The sequence below is a fragment of the Phocoena sinus genome, chromosome 8 (genome assembly GCF_008692025.1).
Source record: "Phocoena sinus isolate mPhoSin1 chromosome 8, mPhoSin1.pri, whole genome shotgun sequence".
NCBI classification, from domain to species: Eukaryota; Metazoa; Chordata; class Mammalia; order Artiodactyla; family Phocoenidae; genus Phocoena; species Phocoena sinus.
The window spans coordinates 18,498,979-18,520,902 of record NC_045770.1 but is presented as its reverse complement, the minus strand read 5'-3'; the positions used below and the strand labels follow the sequence as shown (position 1 = coordinate 18,520,902).

At 49.8% G+C, this 21,924-nt stretch overlaps 1 protein-coding gene across 1 annotated transcript; it reads right to left on the bottom strand.

Moving 5' to 3' along the window:
• Nucleotides 1-375: 375 nt before the first annotated feature.
• TMPRSS5 (transmembrane serine protease 5) lies at nucleotides 376-20,447 on the bottom strand. The gene is made up of 14 exons (XM_032639835.1): nucleotides 20,385-20,447; nucleotides 10,472-10,595; nucleotides 9,988-10,086; nucleotides 9,375-9,497; nucleotides 8,148-8,283; nucleotides 7,696-7,809; nucleotides 6,152-6,195; nucleotides 5,298-5,460; nucleotides 4,168-4,346; nucleotides 2,481-2,579; nucleotides 1,870-2,012; nucleotides 1,440-1,592; nucleotides 892-991; nucleotides 376-503 (listed from the first exon to the last, which is right to left on the bottom strand). Exons 1-14 carry the CDS (start codon nucleotides 20,445-20,447, stop codon nucleotides 376-378), a joined length of 1,668 nt encoding a protein of 555 aa, XP_032495726.1.
• Nucleotides 20,448-21,924: the final 1,477 nt, after the last annotated feature.

The following is a 21,924-nucleotide window of genomic DNA, read 5'->3' as shown; positions in this document are numbered from 1 at the left end:
CCAAGTGAGAGCAGGAAGTAGGTGAGATCGACAGAAGAGTGGGGCGGATCCTGACTCCATGGGCTTCACCTGGGCCGGTCCAGCCTTGACCCCATCTGCCCAGGAGCTTCCCAACCTGGGTCTGTAGGGAGGCATCTCCCCGCCTGAGAGCACAGGGAGAAGGCAGGCCCAGGGCATCCCTGAGCATCCTCCCAAAAGATGCACACAGGGGCTGGGGGGCTGGGAGGGGGCAGAAGGGCAGGCTCCCGACTGCCGCCAGCACCCTCTTCCTCTCCAGCTGCTCCCTCCCCACCTCCTGGCTCCCCGACCTTCCCAACACAGCCCCAGCTTCTCTCCTGTCATTGAGGCTCTCTAGTGAGATAGAGGGGCTGGAAATCAGGGCTGGAGTGGAGAGGCCCTGTGGCCTGGAGGCTGGCCAGTGGGTGGTGACTGTCTCTTGTGCAGTGATAAGAGATCCACACCTTCTGCATCCGGGGCTGCTGCTTCTCCTCCATCTAGTGGACCTGCCAGAGACCCCAGGAAACATGAGGCTGGTATGCAGTGAGACTGAGGAAACAACAGGACCAGGGGAGGGAGTCCTGGGCTGAAAGAGAAAGGAGCTGATCTACAGAGTGGCTCCACCCTCGGTTAGCCGAGTAACTAGCATTTTAATAAATCACTGTGCCACTCAGAACCTTCATTTGCACTTCTGTCCAATGGGGCTAAAATATCTGCTTCTCTAGGTTTTTTGTAAGGTTTGAATGAGAAGGTGGACGCATAGGTCCCTTGTAAACTCTAATTATCTACCACCTGCCCTGAGCCCAACCTTGCAAAAGGATGCTTCCCACTACCACACCCTGCGTTTGTAAAGTACTTCATACAGATCACGTGCTTTTATACACCTTCTCTCACTTGGCTCTCGCCCTGAACGGATGAAGTGGTGTGGCCGGCCCAGGATCACACAGAATGAATCAGTTGCTGAACTCAAACTGCTAAATGCTGAGCTCTCTCCCTAGGGCAGGGAGAGCAGGCACGATCAGGGATGAGTAATGGTCATAAGTAAATACATAATAACACCTGGATCCCTCACTCTAAGCCTCATGCTGGGCAGGCCTTACCTCATGTCATCATCACATATGATGCCATAGACTGTAGCCACGATGGTTACCACCGGGACCATCTGTGCACCCCTGTGCACTGAGGTTTACCAAAGTTAGGAATTTGCCACAGGTCACACAGGAAATGGAAGATCTGGGCTACAAATTCAGGTCAGCTCTTCCTTAGTGAATGCTTAAATTGATAGAATGGATTCAACGTTATAAGCATCACTTCTTCCTTCTCCCAGTCTGGGAATATTCCCCAGCTCCCAGCAGGGCCCAGGCCCGAGGGATGAGGGTCACGGTTTCCAAGGGTTATTGGTCCTTCACAAACGGGTCTGCCCCACCTGCCCCCCGACTCACCTGCGCCGTGTCCTGGATCCAGTCCAGGAATTCGGCAACCTTGGCGTAGACGCCGGGGTGGTTGGGCTCTGCGCAGCCGCGGCCCCAGCTGACCACCCCCACCAGGCGCCACGTGCCCTTGTCCAGGCACACCAGGGGACCCCCGCTGTCCCCCTGCGGCATCCAGGCACCGGGACACAGAGAAACAGGCAGTTAGTCCTTCCTGGTGGAGTGGCGGCAGACCACTCCCCAACCGCCGACCCGGGGCTGGGAACACACCCTGCATTCCAGGCGGTCCTGCTTCCAGGACGATCCCGTCTTGCCTCGCGCCCCGCTTCAACCCGCAGCGCGCTGCCCACTTGCCTGGGCGCCCCGCTCCCAGAGAGGATGTCAGACGGACGCCTGGCCGCAGGCTCCGCCCACCCCACACCGGGCCCCCGCCCGCCTGCACCTGGCACGCGTCGGCCCTCTGGTCCAGGTAGCCGGCACACAGCATGCGGGGCGTCAGGGCCCCGCTGTACACGCAAGAGCTGTTGCAGAGTTGGGTGCTGAGCAGGGGAACCACCGTGTCCCGGAGCGTGTCCGACCTGTGGGCTGCGGGAGGCAGATGCGGAGATGGAGGGGCGCAGAGCAAGGCCCGAGAAAGCAGGGCAGCAAGAGGGCCTTAGAGGCCCCGGAGGTGTGGAGGCCCAAAGAGGGGAGCCCAGGATGGGAGCTGTGGACTCTGGGCGAGGAGGCAGGGGTCCGTCAGACTTGGGGGCTGGGAGCGAAGAGGAGGAGTAGACCCCACACATACACCCTGATGCTGAGGCCGTGGCCCTCCAGGCAGAAGGGGAGGGGGGAGGAAGGGGCCTGGGTTTAGGGGAAAACACCAGGTTGTTCTCCCAGAAAGACCCAGACAGGGGAGACTGGGGCCCCTGGGGCTGGCCAAGGGTGATGCCAGAGGAGAAGGGGGCTGGCACTGCCCTGTGGCCAGGGAAGGAGGAGGTGCCTCACCTTGGGAAAGGATGCCTCCCCGACACCCACACCCCTGTGCACCCCGGGCCCTGGGAGCTGACTCACTGTGGCTGGGGTCAGTGTGGCCCCAGCCAGACACCCAGCACTGCGAGCCCCTTGGAAAATCCTGCTCTTCAGCCGGCAGGCACACGGCGCCCACGGTGTCTGCGGAGAGGCAGTGGTCCCGGGTCCCACTCCGGCTCGGCCTCCCTGCCCGCGAGCCTGGGCAAAGGACCAGGGCGGGCGCGTCCTCCACGCCCCCTCCTCAAACAGTCCTGGCTCTGGCCTCCCGTACAGCTGTGCGGGTCAGGCACTGCCCCACCTGGGAGCCACCATTCACGCAGAGGACAGTGTGGAAACTGCAGTGTGCCTGGTGCCCTAGGCCGGGCGGTGTACACACGGTGCATCCCCACCTAGGGCTAAGGGGGGATGGAAACTCCTTCTGGGTGTCTGTACCTAACTTCTCCTAATGAGGACCCATTTAGGATTTTCCCCAGGGTGTGTGGATCCTCTTGGGACATGGTTTCCAAAAGTGTGCGACCTGTCCTGTGGGCAGAACCTGAACCTGATTTTACATAATGCATAGACCTGCCGTTAGATAAACGCCACTTCGCTGGGAGAAGGTATTTCGTCTTCGGTTCTCTTTCAGCCCCTCTTCTGCACCAAGGAGAAAGCGTCTGTCTGGTGCTACTCTGTGCCTCTCTTCACGCCTGCCCACCCCTTCGAAGCACAGAGAGAGCGGCCTGACGCGGCAGTTCCTGCAGAGCACAGCGCCTAGCTGGGACCTGAGCACTGTTTTGTTTTCACTCTGTGCATTTTTGTGGTTATTATCTATTTAATATGTCATATGGATTCTCCAATTAGGTAGTAACCTAAAGTTTCCCTTTAAATATATTCACGTCAATTTAGAAGCATTAACTGTTGAACAACGGTGCAGAGAGCACCCATATACGGTAGAATTTGTGAGCGGCATAGAGCAACCACTGTTGCTGGGGAAACCCAGGGCTCCAGGTAGCAATGGGAGGGAGGAGTGCTGTGTGTGTGTGTGTGTGTGTGTGTGTGTGTGGTGTGAGAGTAGGTGTGCACAGGGGTAGGTGTGCATACGTATGTGAGCCTTGCATGAGTGTGAGCGTGTGAGGGCATGCACACGTGTGTGTGTGTATGTGTGAGCATGTGTGTCTGTAGGTGAGGGCACTTGGCACGTACGTGTGGAAGAGCTGCCCTTCAAGGGCAGATGCTGTGGAGGAGATGCTCTGCCCCGGGAATTGTTTGCCTCGTGAACTTGAAGAGAGTCAATTCGCTCTCTAAAGGTCAACATCCTTATCTACATACACCAGCCTCAGCTCCCTGTCAGGTTTGTTCTGAGGATGGGGTGAAAGAATATTTGGTAAGGTAAATCTTATTAACCGTAACATGGTGCTAGTTATTAACTGTTATCCTATTAACTGTCAATACATAGTTAACTATTATTCACTATAGCCCAGCTGGGACCTGGCACCAGCAGCCTGTTGGGAGATGGAGCCACTGAGAAGCTCTTCTTGGGACCTCGAGGCAAATCCCACCTGCAGCCCAGATGGGAAAAGGGCCAGAACCTTTGTCCCCAAAAGAGTGTGTGGAAGAGTTGGCGCCACCCCAGGTCCAGGTGATGCCAGAGTCCACGACGGTCACCAAATGAAGTGAACGTTGGGTTCACAGCACAAGGGGGTCTTAGGAACCCGCGGGGCTCTTGCGCTCCCTGCGCCACACCTCTCACCTGAGAAGTGGAGCGGGGTCCGGAGCTGCAGGAGGGCCATGTCGTAGTCGTGACTCTGGGCACTGTACAGAGGGTGGGCGATGATCCGCTCCACCACAGCCCCCTGGTGCGGCCTGACCGTGCTGTGGCTGACCAGCCCCGCATGGACCCGCCAGCTGGACCGGCGGGACAGCCTGAAACTGCACAAGGGAGCTAAGCTGAGCCTGGGGGAGGAAGGGGCCAGAGACGTTGACATGAATGAGTTGGTGGGGGGAGAAAGCCAACAAGCACGGCTGTTAGTGGGGGCCCCATCACCAGGCTGCAAGCTCCCAGAACCCAGGCCTCTTAGAATCCCCCAGCAGCTGGCAAGACACTGGGCATGCAGTAGGTGCTTAATAAATGCTCAGGCACCGATGGAGAGAGAAATGAGACACTATGATCATTGGCCACCACCCCTGCACTCTCCGGCATAACCCCCTTCAAGTTTTACAGCAAACATGGAAGGGCCTTGTGTTATTATCATAGCTCTAAGCGGAGTCAACAAAGCTTTCCTCAGTGCTGTCTCCCCACTTCCTAAGTGTGATCGCTGGGGAGGCACTTCGGCTCTCCCAGCCTCAGTTTCCTCACTATAAGATGAGGATTCCACCACCTGCCTTGCCCGCCATCAAGAGAAGAGGGCCGAAGAGCTCATTCATTCCTTCCAACCAGCATTTATTAAGCACCTACTATATTCCAGGCCACGGGGACAAGGCAGGGGAAAAATCAACAAAGGGATTCAGTGGTAAACAAGACTCTTCCCTGCCCCCATGGAGCTTCCAGTGTAAAGGGGAAGAAAGACATTAAACAAATAATTACATGGAAATTGATTTAATTACAGTGGTGATAAACGTCAAGAAGCATGGAGGGCTGTGAGTGCGAAAGCATTTTAAAAACGTAAAGACCGAACAAAACTAAAGAACCAATATTTGTATTATGACTGCTATCTAGGCAGAGCTGTTCTTGGCACTGAACAGGGAGAATTTCACAAACACCGCCGGGCCCACTCTCAGCAGACATGGGAGGCGGACAGCTGGACATTGTATACAGGACACACCAACGGCCAAAGAGAAAGTGCTAGGGGGCACCCTCCCCTCGGCAGCCCCCAGCCTTGCCTGTGCACACAGTGCGCCGCGGTCACCACCCAGTGCGGGGCCAGCACGGAGCCCCCGCATGTGTGCCGGGCTCCCAGGGCCACGCTGGCCTGCCAGGGCCAGCGCCCGGGAGCCACCGCCTGCCCGCCCACTATCTGGGAGGCCAGGGGCCTGGTCCCACACTCTGCAAACAGACAAGCACTGGTGAGATGGAAAGAATGTGGGGTGGGTGTCAGCACTGTGCTAACCATCGAGGCCTGGGGTCCAGCGTGGACGGCTCCCATTTATCATTCCTGGTCCTAAGCATGGGGCGGGAAGCTGGAAATGCTGGTTACACATCCACCTGCCCCATCAGGCGGTGCGCTTGCCGAGAGCAGGGGTGGTGCCTGCATCACCTGTGGGGCCCCAGGATCTAAGGAAACGCCTGTCCCATAGAAGGGATCAAATGGTGGCATGTGGACAGACGCGTGGAAGGACAGATGAAGAGATGGCTAGATGACTGGGAAGGCGGGTGAAAGGAACTCTGCAAACTGTCTCTCACTTGGCCCCTCTTTCCCCACCATCCTTAGTCTCCAGAAGCTGCTGTTTCCCCTTTGGGGCGCCCCCAGAGGCCAGGGAACATCAGAGGCCAGGATGGGGAGTGAGGCAAGGAGGTCATCCACCCAAACCAGTGGCTGGTGGTGAATGGGACAGAGGTGTAGACGGGGCTCTGTTTGGGCAGAACTCTGTCTGCAAGAAGGGGCCCTGCAGGCAGGTGGGCAAGGAACCCCACCCCAGACCCAGCTGAGCTTCCCAGTGGGGATGTCCCACCCTGAGGGCACGGGGGAGACGCCCTCCTCCCACCGCCTCCTTCCCGGACCCAGGACAGGACTCACCAGAGCATCTGAGGGAAACCATTTGACCAGAAGTACAGCTGCGCCTGCAAAACAGAGGCAGCGCCAGCAGGAAGCTGGGCGGGGCCCACCCCAGGCTGCACACCCACCTGACGGCCTGGGGGAGGGGGTCGTTGTTGAGGGGAGCAGTGGGGGCCTCTCTGTAGCCACAGCCACCTGCTTCCTGACCCCACCCAAGCCCCCAGGCCCCTGCTTGTAGCAGGTCTGTGGGACAGCCGCTGTGCTCTGCCCAGTCGTCCCGGGCACACAGGACTTCGTGGTCCTCCAGTTGGATTTGGGCAGGGCCCAAAGTTACAAATGGAGCGTTCGTGAATGTGAAAATCCGGCTGTTCCCACTAAGGCCCGTGAGTAACGTGTACTCAGCGGATGAGTGGGTGAGAGAGTGAGCGAATGGACTCAGTTCTTCGCCCCGTGCTACGGCCTCAGATGACTCCACTCTCTCCCAAGCCCTTCGCCCGGCCCTGTGTACTCATATGCCTGCTCTCCTCTTTCCCCTCCTCTTTCTTAGCATAAACCTCAACTCCTGGGAGTTCCCTGGCGGTCCAGGGGTTAGGGCTCGACGCTTTCACTGCTGAGCGCCCAGGTTCAATCCCTGTTTGGGAGCTAAGATCCCGCAAGCTACATAATGCAGCCTAATATAAATAAATAAATACAATTGAAAAACACACTGTTAAAAAGGAAAAAACATCAACTCCTTTTGGAGCAAAGCCCTCTTTCTTGACTTCTCTCTTGCCCCCAGCATCCTAATGCCTGGATTCTACTAGTTTCCCAAATCCACGGCCCCCCGGCTCTCCCGGCAGAGTCAGTCCCACCCCTACTTCCCTTTGCCCATTGAGGTATCTAAGACAGGGACCCCACGTTCCCCTGATCGGCCCACAGGGGACAGGAGCTGGACAGGAGGGTTCTGAGATTCAGACGGGAACAGTGGTGAAGGGGTGAGAAGGCTTTAGAGCAGGGACGGGAGGAGGCTGCTGGAAAGCTGGAGGACACCCAGGCTGGGTGAAAACCCGCTCAGCTTGCACCCACCCCCAGGATTTGGGGAAGGGGCCGTCCCAGAGCCCTCTCTTCTCTGGAGGGTCTCCAGGTTCCAGACAGTTAACCATCTCTCTCCTGAGATAGCAGAATTATCCAAATAAAGTGCGGCAGGGGTGAGAGGGACTAGTTTGGAGACAGGAACCTGGTTTGGCTGTTTATCAGTTCTGTGACCTTGCACAAGGCCCTTTACTTCATTGAGTCTCAGTTTCCCCACCTGTGAAATGGGAATAGGAGTACCATTTCAAATCCTCTGACAATAACACCCAATCCTGCCGTTCTTGTGAGGGGCAAATAAGATGATGCATGTGAAACTTTGGTGGGCAGGGCTCCTGTGAGCTGAGTTAGCAATTTCTAATTGGGAAATATTCCTCTTTGTTGTCCTATCTTACACCTCCAGTGTCCTCGCCACCAGGCGCTCATGATAGGAAGATTTTTGCTGGATTTCTCACCAGGAAGTGAGGGGCATCACTCAGCCCCCTGAGAAGCCCTACCTGGGCTGCCACACCTCCTCCGGGAGGCCTCCCAGTCTAGGAGAGAGCTGAGCAAACTGCCTGGAGCTGTTGAGCCTGATGTCAGACAGGTTCACTGCCTTGTGGTCTGTGAGTCTTGGCAGGAGAAGGGAATAAAACGGGAGGAAATCAGCTTTAAACTGACGATCAGCACAAGAGATGGGGGTTAAGTATAACCGGAATGTGATACTATACCAAGGTAGTGACTGAACAAGACTTTGACAATGACCTCTTCTGGGATTTATATTTGTTAAAAATCAAGGATGTTCAAAGGAGAGAAACAGACTGGGGCACCATCATGCCCAGAGGCCAGGAGATGACCAAAATGACCTCCTGAGTACTTTGATGGTGACAGACAGATAGAGGTCTTCAATGCTCCTCCCCCACCCATCAGCTCTCCACCCTCCCCAGGCCCCACTTCTGGCCCCAGCTACCTGAGATGCCCAAGGCTCCGACAGATCCGCACCCCCAGGGCAGAGCTCCAGCCCTCATGGCAGACCAGGAGCCAGTCTGGCCGGGCCCTCACCTGCACTTCCAGCAAGAAGTCCTCGGTGTTTATTCTGAAAGACACTGAAACCACAGCATGAAAGCCACATCCCACCCGCTGCAGGATGGAGGGGCGGCATGGGCAGGGCGAGCCAGACCTGGCCACCATGGGACCTAAAGAGGCCTTCACGATAGCATCTGGGTCACCCCATATCAAGCTCCCTGTTCCCCAGGGAGCCAGCCGGTTCCGAGAGCAAAATGACCCCTCTATACGCAGCTTTTTAGGTTTGTGTTTTAACCAAGTGCTTTTAAACGTGCTCCATTACTAAGTGTCACGGCAACCCTGTGGGGTGAGAATTCCCATCCTCCACATTCTGCAGAGGGAAGTAAGGCACGGAGGTTAAGCAACCCGTCCTATGTCACAGGATCTGCAAGTGATGGATCCAGGTCTTCTGAGGGTTCCTGTTTGTTGAGCATCTGCTTTTCCCACGCTCTGCGCTAAGCCCTTTTATTTTATGCTCTTATTATGCTTCCAACTTCATGCGGTAACTATTTTCATCTCCACTTCATGGAGAAGGAAACGGAAGCTCAAAGCAGTAATGGAACCAAAGGCGCACACAGCTAGCAAAAGCGGGCTCCAAGCTGACCCTAACTAACCTCTGTAACTGATTCTACCCACAGCCTCAGCAGCACCGTATCTGCTGACCCTCAACTCTTATCTGGAGGGGAGGGGACAAGGTTTGGGTGCTGGATGCGGAGACAACGTGGCGAGACGTTTCCAGCCCTCTGTGTGTTCTTTGCCCTGGACCCAGACCCTTGCCAGCCCCGCGCTGGCCCCCCCCCCACACACACACCTGGCTTCTCTTCCCCACACCACAGCCTCACGCTGCCCAAAGGGCGAGTCGCCATCTCTCCTGGCAGCCTGGGCTCTTGGCCATGCCCCCGCTAGAGATCAAGACCGTCCCCCAGGAGTGCTGAAAGCCCTAAATCAGAGATCAGCTCTACAAGGCTGGGCCGTGGCTCCACCCTCACAGTACGGGAGACACAGGTGGGTGGCAGCGAACTCGTGGCCTTTCAGTTTGGTCCTCTTGCCCCCATCCAGAAGGGAGGATCCCACAGCTGTGCAGGGGTCCGGGGCCCAGGTGAGAGTCCTGCGACCTTGGGGCGCGGCCCACCTGCTCTGGGAAGCGAGGGGAGCAGGGCTTCCTCACCGCTGGCCTCCGAGCAGTTTAAGCTCATATCCTCATCCTGCAGGGTCCCAGGAACAGGCTGAGGGGCAGCCGGCCACAGATACAGCGCTTCAGAGGACAAAGACAAGGAGAGGCTGGGGGAAGGAAGGGACTCCCCTAGGAGGGGGCCAAGGAGCAGAGCAAGGGACCTGCAGCAGAGGGAGGCAAAGGCAGCCTCGGGGGGGCTCCTCACCGCCCTGCCCGAGGCAGGCCCCCCGCAACGTGCAGAAGAGAGACATTGCGCTCTCAATGTCTCTGTCTCTGTCTCTGTCTCTCCCTCTGACTGGGAAAGATCTCTTGGAGAAGTTTGACAAGGGCCTCCCTGGATCATCCACTCGAGCACATTTCTCACTGTAGGACTGAAATGTTCTTTACGGAGAGCCCGAGTCCCTGCTGCTGGCCCTTCACCCCATTTCTACGTGCTGTCTACTCAGACTAGATGGAAAAGACGCTCATCCCACCTGCCTTGAACACCTGCTCAGCACCTGCTCCACTCTCCCAGCGTCCCCCAGATACTGTTCGTTGCCCCTCCCCTGCCACTGAAGGTCCCAGCACTGACCTAGAAGCCAGGAGCCAATGCTTGCACCAGCCAGCAACACCAGGGCTCCCAACGCCGCCCAGCCGCGCCGCCCTGTGCACCAGCGCCCCGTCCAAGAGACTGTGGGGGAGGAGGGCAGAAGAGCATCTGGGGACCCTGCCTCCGCCTGGCAGCCACACTTCACCCCGAGGCACCACCCCGGGACCAGGCAGCCACCGACTCGCAGTGGTAGTTTACCCCACTGCACCTGCCCGCCTTCCCCTGCCCCATCATCCTGGGGGGGGTAGGGGGCAGAGGTCTGATCACTGGAGCCTCGGAGCCCACTCAAGCCCCCAAATGGGAAACAGCAAAAGCAGGTCTGGGATAAATAGTGAGACAGCCTCTCACCATCAGTCATTTAAGGCTGACCTGGGAAGATCTGGGGAAAAAGAATCTGGAGGATGTAGGAAGATTGTCCCTTCACTGCCCCCACCCTGTCATTCCCCGATGGCCCAGTCTGGCCTACTGGGTTGCTGCCGGGCCTCGGGCCTCCGCAGTGGGTCTCCTGGCTCTGCTCTGAAGATCCAGGATCCTGGACTCTCCTCTGCATACTGAGCCTCCATGGGGGCTTGGCCATCCAGCATCAGGCTCTGGGGAAATAGCTGTCAGTCACTCACCAAGGAGAGAAATCACCACCGACCACAAGAAGTCCCCACTCTCTAACTGCAGCCGGGCCCTCGTTGCCACTTGTGAGCCTTTTTCCATCTTGGGGACTCCATGTGTGTTCCCATAGATGCCCCTCAGGCCTCCCTGCTCTCCTGGAGCCCCTAGCCCCACCCACCTTTCTCTCACACAGCCAGTAAGTGTCAGAGCAGAGACCTGAGCCCAGATTGGGCCAACTCCAACGCCCGCACTCTTCACCACCCCCTTGGAAGTGGTGACATGGTGGCATGGAAGACATCCACTGAATCCCTGAACATCCCTTCTCAGATCCTAAGATCCCATCCTTCCTCTTTCCCTCCTATCTTGGAGGAAAAACTGCCCCTCCCCTATGAACCATGCATTCATTCACCCAGTAAATAGTATTCAGCCCAAGTGGACAGTCCACGGTGGGGGATACTGTAAGTTCAAGGTAAATTAACACGGACCTCCACAACCACCGCCTCAGAGAACCTACCTGTGAGTCCTGAAGATAAGTCATGTAAACAAGGCAGCACAAGTTCAGTGACAGAAGAGAAGTTCAGTTTAACTAACACTGGAATTCCAAAGGAGAGCTTACTTCTTGTTGGGGAGATCAAGAAAGGCTTCCTGGAAGAGGCAGCCTCTGAGACAGGCCCTCATAGATGAATAGGGTTTGAACTGACATATATGGTCATTGGGTGTTCCAGGAGAAAGGTGTTGAGGAGACAAAGGAATGGGAGTGAGAAAGCATAGAGTGGGGTAGGTCAGACATTTGCCTAAAATTCATGTGCCATGAAGAAGAGTAACGGAAAGTAAGATCTTGGCAAAAACACTGGACCAGCAGTTCAAAGCTAGGTCTACAGCCTACTATATGAACTTGGTAACTCATCAGCCCTCCAAATTTCAACTTTCTCCTTTCTGAAATAAGAGTGATAACCCCTGCTACACATTGAGTAGTCTCCCCCATCTAGCTTTGTCTCCATTCCTTCTCCATGCCAGAGCAATCTTTCTAAAATGCAAACATTAGCAAGTTAACACCATCTTTAGAGTATCTAATGATCTTTGTAGCCTTCAGGGTAAATCCAAATCTCCCTTGCATAGCTCACAGCATCCTCTGTGCTCTCGCCCCTCCTCACCTCTCCATCCTCACCTGGCAGCACTAACTCCTCCACAGCGTAACTCAGGGTGATACTAACACACATGCCTGTCCTCAGCATCCTCACACACTCTCACACCACGGAGGCATGGCACCTGCTGTCCCCTTCCCAGTATACTGTCTCCTATGACTTTGCAAGATTCAGCTTAAGTGTCATTTTTCCAGGAAGCTTTCTTCAACCCAGGTAGCACCTATTGTGACCCTCTATTATGCTCATTTACTTCTCTCTCTCTCTCCTTCCTCTCTGGTCTAGGCATCCCAGAGTCTAGCTCAAGGCCTAGCACAAAGTGGGAATTCAGTTAATGCACACTGAATAAAAGGAAGGAAGGAAGGAAGGAAGGAAGGAAGGAAGGAAGGAAGGGAGGAAGGAAGGGAGGGAGGGAGGAAGAAAACAGATTATGTGGCTGAAAGGGTTTTATAAAGTACAACACAAATATTAAGTATAATAAATAATACATTAATAAGAAATACATATAAACTATGGGTCCTTTCTTTAATGAATCTATAATCCAGTAAAGTAGAAAGAGTCCCTTAAAGTTGAAGTAAGTCCCGTCTCCCCTGCAGACCACCTTCCCCTGTCAACACAGCCTGGTCTAGAGAGAATTCCAGAGTATGCTCAGCCTTTCTTCCTGTCTCAGTATCAAGGGAGCCTGGCTTGAAGTTCAGCCTCTGAGCAAACTGGCCTCACCTCGGGAGCTGCCCCACCTCAACACTCACCTGTCCAAGGCCATGTGGTAGCCTGCAAAAATGGTCTTTAGTGGTACAGGACTTCTTCATCCTTTTTTTGAGGAGGAGTTCATGTAATAATGATTTGCTAAGTGCTGCCTACAGGCAAAGTACCTGGCTAGGCATATGGGGGACAAGAGTGGGAAATAAAAGCCACACCTGGGGAAAATCAAACCAGGAGGTTGACCACACAGGTCCCCTCTAGAGCCCCCTCTCCTCTGCACCAGAGCTGCCAGAGGAGATTCCTTCCAAGAGCCTAGAATTCCAAGGGTGGGGTCAGGGGTGGGAGTAGAAAGAAAGAGAGGGCAGAGCAGGGTATGGCCTTACCATATGGGTCCGTGGCACCAATGCAAAACCTCAAGGTCTTCTAGGTAACGTTCTGCTCCTGTTCTTGGATCAGCATTGATTAAATAGCCTGGCCAGCTTGGTTAGAAGATGAGGGCTCCCTAGTTCACACATGGCTTCTCCCTTCACCGTCCTCCACACACACACACACACACACACACACACACACACACACACACACACACACCAGAAAGACAATGAACTCTGCTCAGAAACCATGAATAGATCCCTTGTCACAGGAAAGGGAATCAAGGGCTAGCCTGGGCTGGGCAGCCCCAGCCCCTCCCATCAGCTAACTGGAAGCTTAGAAGCAGAGAAAAAGGTTAGGAGGAGGAGGGGACGCCAGCTACTGTTGCTTAGCAACAAGATCCCTTGTGCCAAAAAGTGTGCCCCATGCATGCTGGCACAATCCCCCCACTTCCCGCTGACAGGGCTGTATTCAAGAGACTAATATTAGCATTTGTTCAAATGTTTGAGTCCTCTGGACGATAACTCAATTCTGTGTGGGTTGGCTTTTCCAGGAGTCTGGGGCTATCACCATGTTGAAATTGGGATGTTGATGAGGGATCTTTGTGACCTGTCTCCTCAGGGCTGCACCGCTCACTCCAATGCCAGGGAAATGGGGCCTCTCCACCCCACTTCCCTGGGGACCAGTTCCTATAGGAGACCTCAGTGCTATGTTGCTTCAAAGCACAAGGTGGCCCAGCTGAGCCCGGGATGGGCTGAACACACCTGGGAGCCATATCTCTTTAGTCAAGGAGGAAGAAGAGGTCCCAAGGAAAGGAAAGACTGGTGTGGCTCCCCTTCCTCCAAATGCCTCTCATAGATCCCTCAGATGAGACAGTTAAGAACAGGGGCTTTAGAGTCAGGCCTTCATCCAACCCCAGTTCTGCCACTTCCCTTACTCAGCCTTACCTGTAAAGTTATGATAATATTACCTACCTCATAGGGTTTATGCTGAAATTAAATGAGCTATTGAATATAAAATTCTTAGCTTTATAGCTAGTATCTAGCACAGACTCTATTCAGTAAATATTAGCTGCTATTATTATTAATGATTACTGTTGGACCTCACTCACAATGAAGGGACAGAGGTCAGCTATGAGTCATAGAAGCAGGAGGAGAACATGGTGGCTGGAGCTGAGAAGCTCTTGGCTAAGTGCTGAGGTCTCCTAGGACAATACTCTTCAGCCTACAAATCTGTATACTTGCTATGTGTCAGGAACTAGCCTGGGCATGAGGAATGAATAAGTCACAGGCTAGGAGCTTGCAGGCTGGGAGGAGAGACAGGAGCAGATATAAAGAACTGTTGTTTTTTTATTTCTTTGTAAAAAGTGAAATAACAGAAGCTTGAACACAGAGGTATAGGAGAATAAAGGAATAGCTGACTCCTTTGCTCAGAGGACCCAGAGAAGCCTTCACAATGGAGGAGACACTTGAGCTCAGTTTTGAGAAATGAGAAGGCAATCACATAGAAGGGCATTTCAAATATAGTGCAGAGATGTCAGTGAAAATGGGCAAAGTACCCCCCAAATTGTCTCTTCCATAGCAATGAGAAAACTGCAAAAAATTTGTCAGAATTAACTTTTTTAGAACTCTGGAAATTAACCAAAGGCTTATAACAATATGGAAAGAGTTTATTAGAGAAAAATGACAGACCACAGCTAACGTCATACTCAATGGTGTAAAGCTATAAACTTTTCCTTGAAGATAAGGAACAAGGCAAGGATGCCCACTATTGCCACTTTTATTCAACATAATATTGGAAGTCAAGTCAAGTCAAACTGGGCAAGCAAAAAAATAATTAAAGGCATCCAACTTGGAAAGAAAGAAGTAAAAACTGTCATTATTTGCAGATGACATGATATTATATCTAGAAAGCTCTAAAGATTCCATCAAAAAGCTGTTAAAATAAATGAATTCAGTAAAGTTTCAGGATACAAAATCAATAAACAAAAATCTGTTGTGTTTCCATAGACTAATAGCTATCAGAAAGAGAAATTAGGAAAATGATCCCATTTACAGTTGCATCAAAAAGAATAAAATGCCTAGGAATAAATTTAACCAAGGAGGTGAAAGACCTGTACACTGAAAACCATAAGACATTGATACAAGAAATTGTGGAAGACACAAATAAATGGAAAGATATTTTGTGCTCATGGATAGGAAGAATTAACATTGTTAAAATGTCCATACTACCCAAAGCAATCTACAAAGTCAACACAATCCCTATCAAAATTCCAATGGTATTTTTCACAGAAATAGAACAAACAATCCTAAAATTTGTACAGAACTACAGAAGACTCTAAAATAGTCAAAGCAATCTTCAGAAAGAAGAACGAAACTGGATTTCAAACTATATTACAAAGCTATAGTAATCAAAACAGTATAGCACTGGCATAAAACAGACACATAGATCAGTGGAACGGAATAGAGAGCCCAGCAATAAACCCATGGTCGATTCATTTGTGACAAAGGAGGCAAGAATATACAATGAGGAAGGGTAGTGTCTTCAATAAATAGTGTTGGGAAAACTGAACAGCTACATGTAAAAGAATGAAACCAGACCCTTATCTTACACCATACAGGAAAATCAACTCAAAATTCACTATAGACTTATATTTAAGACCTGATACTGTAAAACTCCTAGAAGAAAACACAGGGAGTGAGCTCCTTGACACTGGTCTTGGCAATGATTTTTTGGATTTGACACCAGAAGTAAAGGCAACAAAAGCAAAAATAAACAAGTGGGACTACATAAAATTAAAAGGCTCTGCACAGCAAAAGAAACCATCAATAAAATGAAAAGGCAACATGTAGAATGGGAGAAAAATTTGCAAATCATATATTTAATAGGAGGTTAATGTGCAAAATATACAAGAACTCATACAACTCAATGGCCAAGAAAAAAAAATCCAATTTTAAAGTGGGAAGAGGATCTGAATAGGCATTTTTCCAAAGAAGACATATAGATTGCCAACAGGTACATGAAAAGGTGTTCCACATCACTAATCATCAGGGAAATACAAATCAAAACCACAATAAGATATCACCTCACACCTGTCAGAATGGCAGGCATCAAAAAGACAAGAGATAACAAGTGTTGGCGAGGATGGAGAGAAAATGGAACACTTGTGCACTGTTGGCAGAAATGCAAATTGGTGCAGCCACTATGGAAAACGGTATAGAGGTTTCTCAAAAAATTGAAAATAGAACTACCGTGTGATCCAGCAGTCCTGATTTTGGGTATATATCCAAAGGAAATGAAAACAGGATATGGAAGAAATGTCTGCACTCCCATGTTCGTTGCAGCATTAGTCACAGTAGCTAAGATGTGGAGAAACCTGTGTCCATCAATGGATGAAATGGATACTGAAGATGTGGTCTATATATACAATGGAATATTAATCAGCCATGAGAAAGAAGGAAATCCTGACATTTGCAACAACAGGAATGGACCTTGAGGGCATTATGCTAAGTGACATAAGCCAGAGAGAGAAAGACAAACACTGCATAGTATCGTTTACATGTGGGATCTGAATAAAAAGTCAAACTCACAGAAACAGTAGAAAAGTGATTCCAGTCTGGGGGTGGGAGAAATAGGGAGAGTTTAGTAAAAGTGTACAAAATTTCTGTTATACAATGAATAAGGTCTGAGCATCTTATTCCTCTTATAATTAATGTAAGCTATAACATGGATGACCATAGCTTATAATGATGTAATATATAACTGAAATTGGCTGAGACAATAGAACTTAAATGTTCTCACCAAAAATGAAAAGGTAAATATATGAGGTGATAGATGTATTAATGAACTAGATGGAAGATACAGATAGCAAATCATGAGGTACACTTTAAATATCTTACAATTTTATTGGACAATTATACCTTAATAAGACATTTTTTAAAAGAGTGATTCTAGATTAAACTGAGGTTAGCCTCTTCCTGGCTGTTGTTTCTGCCTGGCTGTCCAAGAAGTCTCTCTTCTTTATCTCTCTGCTACTCCTTCCATCCAAAATGAGCCATTCTGGGTTGCCCTGGCCATTTCCCTGGTTTGGACAGAATATCCACCTCTAGAGTGAGGTAGCAGGAGCCTAGGGTTCGAAATTTAAGGAGGCACTCACTAGCAAATGGGCTGTCAGCCCTTGATTACCTTAAGAGTGATGCCTTCTTAAATCATGTGCCCTAGTGTGCCTTATCGGAAACCAGCTGAATCAGAACCCCTCTGTGTTCTTCCCCTGGTAATTCAGATGCAGTCTCACCTTAGTCCTGTCCCTGCTCCCTGGCCTCCTCCCCACTGATACTCCCTGACTCCCCAGTACTGCCTCTACGGATGAGCCTCGACTCCTGAGCCTTGAGACACTTGCTTTCTCTCCTTCTTCAGCCACTACTCTCAAAAACAACAAGGGCCATTTGCAACTGCCCTTCAGCTGTTCTCTGACACCTCCAGACAGATAACACTGTGATCTTTCTCCTCCACCCAAATGGAAAGACCCACGTGCAAGTTATACAGAATTCTCAGACGTATAAAATTCTTTTTTTCTTTAACATCTTTATTGGAGTAAAATTGCTTTACAATGGTGTGTTAGTTTCTGCTTTATAACAAAGTGAATCAGTTATACATATACATATGTTCCCATATCTCTTGCATCTCCCTCCCTCCCACCCTCCCTATCCCACCCCTCTAGGTGGTCACAAAGCACCGAGCTGATCTCCCTGTGCTATGCGGCTGCTTCCCACTAGCTATCTATTTTACGTTTGGTAGTGTATAGATGTCCATGCCACTCTCTTACTTTGTCACAGCTTATCCTTTCCCCTCCCCATATCCTCAAGTCCCTTCTCTAGTAGTTCTGTGTCTTTATTCCTGTCTTACCCCTAGGTTCTTCATGACCTTTTTTTTTTTTTTCTTAGATTCCATATATATGTGTTAGTATACGGTATTTGTTTTTCTCTTTCTGACTTACTTCACTCTGTATGACAGACTCTAGGTCCATCCACCTCACTACAAATATCTCAATTTCGTTTCTTTTTATGGCTAAGTAATATTTCATTGTATATATGTGCCACATCTTCTTTATCCATTCATCTGATGATGGACACTTAGGTTGCTTCCATGTCCTGGCTATTGTAAATAGAGCTGCAATGAACATTTTGGTAAATGACTCTTTTTGAATTATGATTTTCTCAAGGTATATGCCCAGTAGTGGGATTGCTGGGTCGTATGGTAGTTCTATTTTTAGGTTTTTATATGAACCTCCATACTGTTCTCCATAGTGGCTGTGTCACTTTACATTCCCACCAACAGTGAAAGAGGGTTCCCTTTTCTCCACACCCTCTCCAGCATTTATTGTTTCTAGATTTTTTGATGATGGCCATTCTGATTGGTGTGAGGTGATACCTCATTGTAGTTTTGATTTGCATTTCTCTAATGATTAATGATGCTGAGCATTCTTTCATGTGTTTCTTGTCAATCTGTATATCTTCTTTGGAGAAATGTCTATTTAGGTCTTCTGCCCATTTTTGGATTGGGTTGTCTGTTTCTTTGTTATTGAGCTGCATGAGCTGCTTGTAAATCTTGGAGATTAATCCTTTGTCAGTTGCTTCATTTGAAAACATTTTCTCCCATTCTGAGGGTTGTCTTTTGGTCTTGTTTATGGTTTCCTTTGCTGTGCAAAAGCTTTGAAGTTTCAGTAGGTCCTATTTGTTTATTTTTGTTTTTATTTCCATTTCTCTAGGAGGTGGGTCAAAAAGGATCTTGCTGTGATTAATGTCATAGAGTGTTCTGCCTATGTTTTCCTCTAAGAGGTTTATAGTGTCTGGCCTTACATTTAGGTCTTTAATCCATTTTGAGTTTATTTCTGTGTATGGTGTTAGGGAGTGTTCTAATTTCATACTTTTACATGTAGTTGTCCAGTTTTCCCAGCACCACTTATTGAAGAGGCTGTCTTTTCTCCACTGTATATTCTTGCCTCCTTTATCAAAGATAAGGTGACCCTATGTGTATGAGTTTATCTCTGGGCTGTCTATCCTGTTCCATTGATCTATCTTTCTGTTTTTGTGCCAGCACCATACTGCCTTGATTACTGTAGCTTTGTAGTATAGTCTGAAGTCAGGGAGCCTGATTCCTCCAGCTCCTTTTTCGTTCTCAAGATTGCTTTGGCTAGTTGGGGTCTTTTGTGTTTCCATACAAATTATGAAATGTTTTGTTCTAGTTCTGTGAAAAATGTCAGTGGTAGTTTGATAGGGGTTGCATTGCCCACTCTCACCACTATTATTCAACATAGTTTTGGAAGTTTTAGCCACAGCAATCAGAGAAGAAAAAGAAATAAAAGGAATCCAAATCGGAAAAGAAGAAGTAAAGCTGTAACTGTTTGCACATGACATGAGAATCCTAAAGATGCTACCAGAAAACTACTAGAGCTAATCAATGAATCTGGTAAAGTAGCAGGATACAAAATTAATGCACAGAAATCTCTGGCATTCCTATGCACTAATGATGAAAAATCTGAAAGTGAAATTAAGAAAACACTCCCATTTACCATTGCAACAAAAAGAATAAAATATCTAGGAAGAAACCTACCTAAGGAGACAAAAGACCTGTATGCAGAAAATTATGACACTGATGAAAGAAATTAAAGATGATACAAACAGATGGAGAGATATACCATGTTCTTGGGTTGGAAGAATCAACATTGTGAAAATGACTCTATAAAGTTCTTTTAAAGACACCACTGAATCTACCATCTCTCCTATCAGAGGAGAAAACTGATGCTCTGAAAGGTGAACAAGCCACAGCATATTGGAGGCCATCCAAGCCCAAGTCTCCTGACACCTGGTCCAGGGTCTTCCCCACTCCCACACATGCCCCACAAGCCACTTTTTCACTAAGCAGGCAGGCTTAGAGAGAAGAAATTCTGCCTGTGGACCACAGCTCCGGCCAATGCCTACCGAGTTCCATCGTGATCATGATCTCCCCTTCGTGTCTGCCAGTGAATGACAGCTTCAGTCCTTGTTTGTGGATTTAAGCCTGCCCGTGATCTTCTCTGACTGCCTCCCATACCGTTTTCAGACTTGCTTAAACAGCCTCCATAATCACTCTCTCTTTATCCTCTGGAGAGGGAAATGTTAGTGCTCCAGGTGGAAAGCATGCACGATGTAAGATGCAGTCTAGAGATTCTGGAACACTCTGTACATCTCCCTCAGTGCCATCCTACTCCCTTCTTTGGCTTTGTCTACCAACAATACATCCCCCATCTTCATCCAGTCTATCCGTAGCATGTATGCACGGTACCCCTGGATCCCCTCAAACAGCCCCCACCTCCTTCAAGTTCAGTTTGGGTCATCCCACTGAGGTTAGTTCAAGCCACAGACCCTCTACTGCCAACCCACAGCCTAATGAGGTCCAGGCACATACCCTTTCCATCCAGCCCTCTGGAGAGTGGTTTTCTCAATGAAGAAATGAATGACTCCTAAGTCTAATAAGAGGGAAGCTTTAATGAGTGAAAATTGGGAAAACGCTAGATCCAGTTACCTTATTCCAGACCGTTACTGCATATCGATAAGCAGTGAAGAAACCCCAAGTGTCTGTTGCCATATTGCTTGCTTTGGATACAAAGAAATGGATAAAAGTGTATTTAGAAGGAAAAGAAATCTCTGTGGTCTCATATGGTAATCAGCTGCTTACTCGTTAGCATACTGTCTCTGAGCACTCTCTTCTGTCTTGTTATTCTGACTGAAGTCTAGAATAGGGGATGCCCAAGGAAGTGTGGAGGGCAGCCCCTCAGAAGGGCCCTAAAGGGCCTGGAGGTGACACCTACTCAGTCTTCTCCCCTCACTGCCCCCTTCCCTCTCCAGCAAGACCCCACTGGCAAGAAGTTTGAATTTTTCTTGACAAGTAGAAATCTGGAATATCTTGGGCTCATCTTTGCCTGCTCCCAACTCCTCATCTTCCATCAGTCATTCAAACTGGTCATCTCTCAAATCTACCCCTCTCCCAGACCCACAGCCCCTGCATGACCAGCCACCAGGATCTTCCCCAGAATGACTGTAACAGCCACCCAGTTGATCTCCTGCCTCCAGTCTATTCCATTCTAATCAGTCTGTACCTTTACTTCTTTTCAGCCAATCCAGATGCTCAAGTATCAATATGGAAGGATAAAATAAATGAAAATGGACCCTTCTTTTTTCTACCGTGCTGCCAAAGTAACATTTCCTAGAGCAAGTCTAAATAGATGAAAAACCCTCCATGGCTCCCCAAGCTCCCATGATAAAAGCATTCATTCATTTACTCATTCATTAATTCAGCAAGTGTTTGTTGGTCCTACCAAGTGCCAGGCACTGTTCTAGATTCTGGAGATACATTAATTAATGAGTTAGGCAGAGCCCCTGCCCTCAAGGAATTTATAGTCTAGCTCCGTCAAGCCAGCAATTAGAGTGCAGTCTCTGATGGGGAAGAACAGGGTGTGGTGGGAGCACCTAACTTGCACCCAGGGTGTCCTTAGCATGGCACGGAGGGTTCTTTCCAAGTTTACCCAACGTACTTTTCTAGCCTCATCTTTTTCCTCCCCTTAAGCCAATCACTAGTCCTTCTTCGACTAAACCACAGCACCTGTGTTCATGCTGTCCCCTATTCCTGAAATGCCTTTCCCCCTTTTACTAATTAATTATTTTAGTCCATCAGTCAGCCAATGTATATTTATTGAGAATGTTCTATGTGCCAGGCACTGTACAAACACCAAAGATGCAATGCTGAGCAAAACCAGACACGATCCCTGCCTGGTTGGAGTTTGCCGGTTAGTGGGAGGAGACCCACATGAATCAAAGGACCACAGAAAGTGCACAGTTACAGCTCTGAAGAAGTGCTATGAGAGGTACAAGGTGCTAATGAGAGCATGTAACAGACGTATGACTGAGTCTAAAGACTTCTCCAAGGAAGGGGCGATTGGGCTGGGATCTGCGGGTGGCCAGAGGGCTCCAAGCAAAGGCAACAGGTAAATTCCCTGTGGCAGGAGAGAGTGAGGTGCCCTCAAGGGACTGAAAGAAGCAAGAGTGGGTGAGTGAAGAGAAGAGAT